The 4708-nt window shown below is 34.7% G+C and overlaps 1 protein-coding gene across 1 annotated transcript in view; it reads right to left on the bottom strand.

Annotated features, from left to right (window-relative positions):
- Positions 1-3629: 3629 nt before the first annotated feature.
- LOC132186546 (ethylene-responsive transcription factor ERF109-like) overlaps positions 3630-4708 on the bottom strand; it is a 7843-nt gene continuing 6764 nt past the window's right edge. The window contains exon 2 of the mRNA XM_059600523.1: positions 3630-3936. Coding sequence (XP_059456506.1) covers positions 3630-3936 — 307 coding nt within the window. The remainder of the gene's footprint in view (positions 3937-4708) is intronic.

The following is a 4708-nucleotide window of genomic DNA, read 5'->3' as shown; positions in this document are numbered from 1 at the left end:
AGAATGTTAAATGATTGTCCCACAATTAAGATGATATAACAGTAAAAATTAGTATTTTTTTTTTTAGAAGTGTTGATCTAAAAGCTAATTTTCATTACTACAGTATCAAGTTGTGCGACAATTTACTAAATAGTATTATTCATAAAATATTATCTCAACATAGACTCATCAATTGTATCTATTTTATTGAAAATTATAAAATATTTTTTTTTTATGAACTTAATATTCAAATTTAAAAGAGAAATACTATATATACTTTTAAGTCCACGTTTCTAACTTTACAGTAAAAATTATGGGTAATTACCTTTTCTCTCATCAACTATCATACATTGTCAATTTCTTTCCGTGAACTGTTAACCTTATTACCCGACCCTGTCAGACTACTATTTTTTTCCCCAAACCTCCCATCCATCAGTCGAACTCGTTAAAAAAATTTGAAATGACCTAAATACCATAACTTTATAAACAAAAATTACATAAAAAAATATATATTATTAATGTATCGGTGCCAGTTTCAATAAATAAAAAAATCAAAAAAAAAAAACTAAATTAAATAAATAAATAAAAATTAAAAATATATTAAAATTAAAAACGCTTATAAATTAATTTATAAAAATAAAAAAAGTCAATATAAAAAACTAAAAACAGTTAAAAAATACTTAAACTAAAAAAATATATATAAATGTAAAATCAGTCAATGTGGTTGTCGAAATTAAAAATTCATGTGTGATATAAAAAAGATAATAATAATAATTTAAAGATTATCGGGATAAGCCAAAATAACAATTTAGTCCCTGTAATCAAATTCCGTCAAAATACTTGACGGATTTCATTAGTGTATCACGTCATTACCAATAGAATAATAATACGTGTCATTCTTAATTAAAAGTAAATAAATATATAAATTATTAAAAAAAAAAAATTGAGAGGTGGCCAATGAGCCACCCCCAGAAGTGGCCGATGGTGGCTCGCCGCAACCTCTGACCCACCGGGGTGGCACGTGGCCACCCTAGCCACCTTAGGTGGCTCACGTGCAAGGGTGGAACTAGACAATTAAGATTAGGGGAACATAATGTAAAAATTTAGTTTTTGGGAGACATTTCATAAAAATCCATAAATTGTAGGAATAAAATTTTAAATTTTAAGGGTAATTTTAAAATTTTAGAACTTGTGTAGGTTTGCCCTTGCCTGCATGCCACCCCTGAGGTGGGGGTGGCCTTCGGGTTACCCTTTGATCTGGTTGAGGGTTGGTAGCGCCACCCCCATGCCCCATGGGCATGGGCCACCCATAGCCAGATCTAGGAGTGGACGTGGGTTGGGGGGTGGTAGCAAGCCACCCCTGGCTACTTCTGGGGGTGGCTTGTTGGCCATCCCTGTTTTTTTTTAAAATGAATTTATAAATTTTATAAATTTACACTTTTTATTTGGGGTATTTATGTCTTTTAATGACATTTAATGTTTAAAAGAGAATATTCAATCCAATTTAACGAGTTTGATTGACATAAGGGAAGTTTTGGGAAGAAAATGGTAGTTTGATAGGGTTGAACAGTAAGGTTGGCAGTTCATGGGGATTTTTTTTTTTAACATGGCCAACACAAAGAAATGGGGGATGGAGAATTCGAATTAGTGATCGGCGTGGTTCACAGTCGATTGAGCTACGTCTTGGGGACATATAAGGAAAATTAACAATGCGTGATAGTTGATGGGAAAAAATATAATTACCCCCTAAAAATTATTATTGAAATAGTTGTACATTTTAAATTTAATAATAATGTTTATTGTCACATTAAAAATATATGCGGTTAACATTATTTTGGTTTGGGAAAATCCTTCCCTCTCCCGGTTTCCCATAGATAATTATGCGGAAACAGTCATGGCAAAGTCAAATTGGATGTAGGAATTGACCAGAACAGAGGCATGAGAGACCAAGACCCGGTAAGCTGATCGCCGCAACTCAACGAACTTATCCATAACAACTGTCTACAGCTGATAAGATGACAAGGACATGAACCGTCCAACGTGGGCCTACCAACTTGTAAAGGAAACTTTTGAAACAATGATGCGGCTGCCGAGCTGGCTGAATTTCCAACATGACAAAAATGGAAAGGGTCAACCCTGGTCCCCTGGCTATAGCAATAGGGGGTACATAATACAGATTTTTGTGAGTACATGTACAGCTTTTTATGTTCTGTTTTCATTTTCCGACCACTCGCAAGAGAATTCCTCACGGTTTTTGCATGTCAATCAATGATCTTTCCGCCGTCCACTACCTGCACATTCCTTTGGCTGCTGTATACGACGTTAAATTTAAGCCCCCCACCATTCCCTGTTCGGCTGCTCCCTAATATTGACATCTTCTACGCCGGCCGGCAAAAGTATGTCTAGTGGGCCTTATTCCCACCGAAAACATTTTTGTGTTTTTTTTTTTAATTCCCTTTTAATTTTTATTCAATTTTGATTTTCTTTAGATTACATATTATAAGATTTGGGATAATATTAAACATCCTAACACTTTTTTTTTTTCAAATTCTTTTTCCCAAATGATCTAATCCATTATATATATATATATATATATATATTTTCTTTTAAATGAATGTGGGTCCAAATTATTTAGAAAAGAAAATTTGAAAAAAAATATTGGTATTTCTAACAGCTCTCTTAAAACAATCTCTTAAATCAGCAGTACACGCGATTGGAATTCCCAATCATGAGTCACAATCAGAAGTGGCACTGGGGCCTATTGCTGATGTATTATTGGAATATCTGAGCAAAATCCTCTTGACCCCTATTCACCATATTCGCTGTTTCTCGCTTCTTCCTTCTTTGTTCATTGAAATATATCTTGGAAAAGAATTTATCTCAGTTCTCCTATCCGAATGTAAAATTCATAATTCCTTCCTAAATTAATATTCAATTTGAATTTTCTTTCCTAACAATAAGTTACTTAAATACAAATCAATTCTGTATAACTAAAATTTGATTCTAATGATAGGGAGCACGTACAGTATATACTTCAGATATTTCGCTTGTAGATTACCTCCAAACATTATAAACTTCTAGCTAGTTTATCTTTGTATTTTAGAATGTTAACCCAATCACTTTTCATTACCTCTTCTTAAAATATAAATTAAATTAATTATTTTTTTAATCAATTTAAACTTTTACGATAAATAGTGATTTAACCACTAAATATTTTAATAAATTTTAATTTTTAGAATAAATTGTGATTTAATATCTCTCTAATTCCTTTGGTCTCTGCATTCCTAAAATTCCTAATTCTGTCCTCTGATCTCTGCAATCCTCAATTCCCAATTCTGTCCATAATGAATAACTGAAAAAAAAAAAAAAAAAAAAAATCCAATTCCCATATTGAAATTATATATAAAAATATATAAATTTATTAATTTAAACTAACTAATGGAGCCAAATTAAATGGGATTCTAATTCTAACACCACCGTACCTTTTTTTTTTTACAAGGGATTAAAAAACAAAATTTGAATTAGTGTCTTTCGATTTATAAGATGTGGTCCAACCACCCTTTTGGACTCCTTGGAGACCGTAAATCTTATTCTCACGGCGCTAATATAAACCAAGTCTTTTTTTTTTTTTTTTTTTTTTTGTTGCATTCTCAAAGCAAATCCATGACCATCCCTCTAAGGTCGTCCTCCGTAAACATATCCCACAACTCCTCTTTCACACTCTCAGTCTCGCTCTTGTTATTAGTTCTCTTAGACTCATCCGCCGCTACATTTGGCATCTCCTCGTCAGCTTTCTCATGCTCCCCGCTCTGCTTTTTATCTGCGTAGTCCGACGCCGGGAAGTTGAGCTTGGCCCTCGCTCCACGGAACTCGATGGCGGCCTTGTCATAGGCCCTCGCTGCCAGCTCCGCCGTCTCGAATGTTCCCAGCCACACCCTCGCCGCCCGCCTTGGGTCCCTTATTGTTGGGAAAATTGATAATAAATTAGCAACCAATTTCCCACCAGCCCTTTATGCGAAAGACAAGTTTGGAAAGAAAACACACGAGAACACACACCAATCACACACATACACAAAGAGTTTACGTGGTTCGGCAATATGCCTACGTCCACGAGGTGTGATCCAGTCTCCTTCTTTACTATTGAGAAATATTGAGTATAATGGTACAAGCCTAAACCGCTCAAATTTAATATCCCAAACCCAAGCCCTTAACCCCTTGTACACCTCACTCAACTGTCCCTCTCAAATACCCAGTAAAGAAACTCTCTACACTTTGTAAATGCCACAAAGTGGTCTCACCATATTTGGATTTTCGGATTGTTTGCTCTGCACTTATTTTTGGTGTACACAAACACAAAGGCATCATTCCTTTATATAGGAAAACCATTGTGTTGCCTAGAAGACATCCGGAATGTTCCACACACATCAAGAACACTCTTTCTTCTTAGAAGGTTTCGGAATGTTCCACCAACATCAAGAAGACTCTTTCTTCTTAGAGAAGGAAACCATTGTGGATCTTTGTAGAACACAAGAGAAAGTTCCAGAAGATTCCACCTACTAGATTCAAGGCATACCTTAACAACTTCTTGGTTGCTTTTTTTGTACAGACCCTTCAAGAACAGTGAGGCAATCCAAGGTGGGTCTTGAATGAAGATTCTTGGGCACGATTCTAAGGGCGTAACTTTGCGGATTTTATTGATGGGTATGTGGGAATTCATGGAATTCTCAAG

This window comes from Corylus avellana, chromosome ca7, assembly GCF_901000735.1.
Source record: "Corylus avellana chromosome ca7, CavTom2PMs-1.0".
Classification (NCBI taxonomy): Eukaryota; Viridiplantae; Streptophyta; class Magnoliopsida; order Fagales; family Betulaceae; genus Corylus; species Corylus avellana.
The sequence above is the reverse complement of the archived record's forward strand: the minus strand, read 5'-3'. Positions and strand labels throughout refer to the sequence as shown.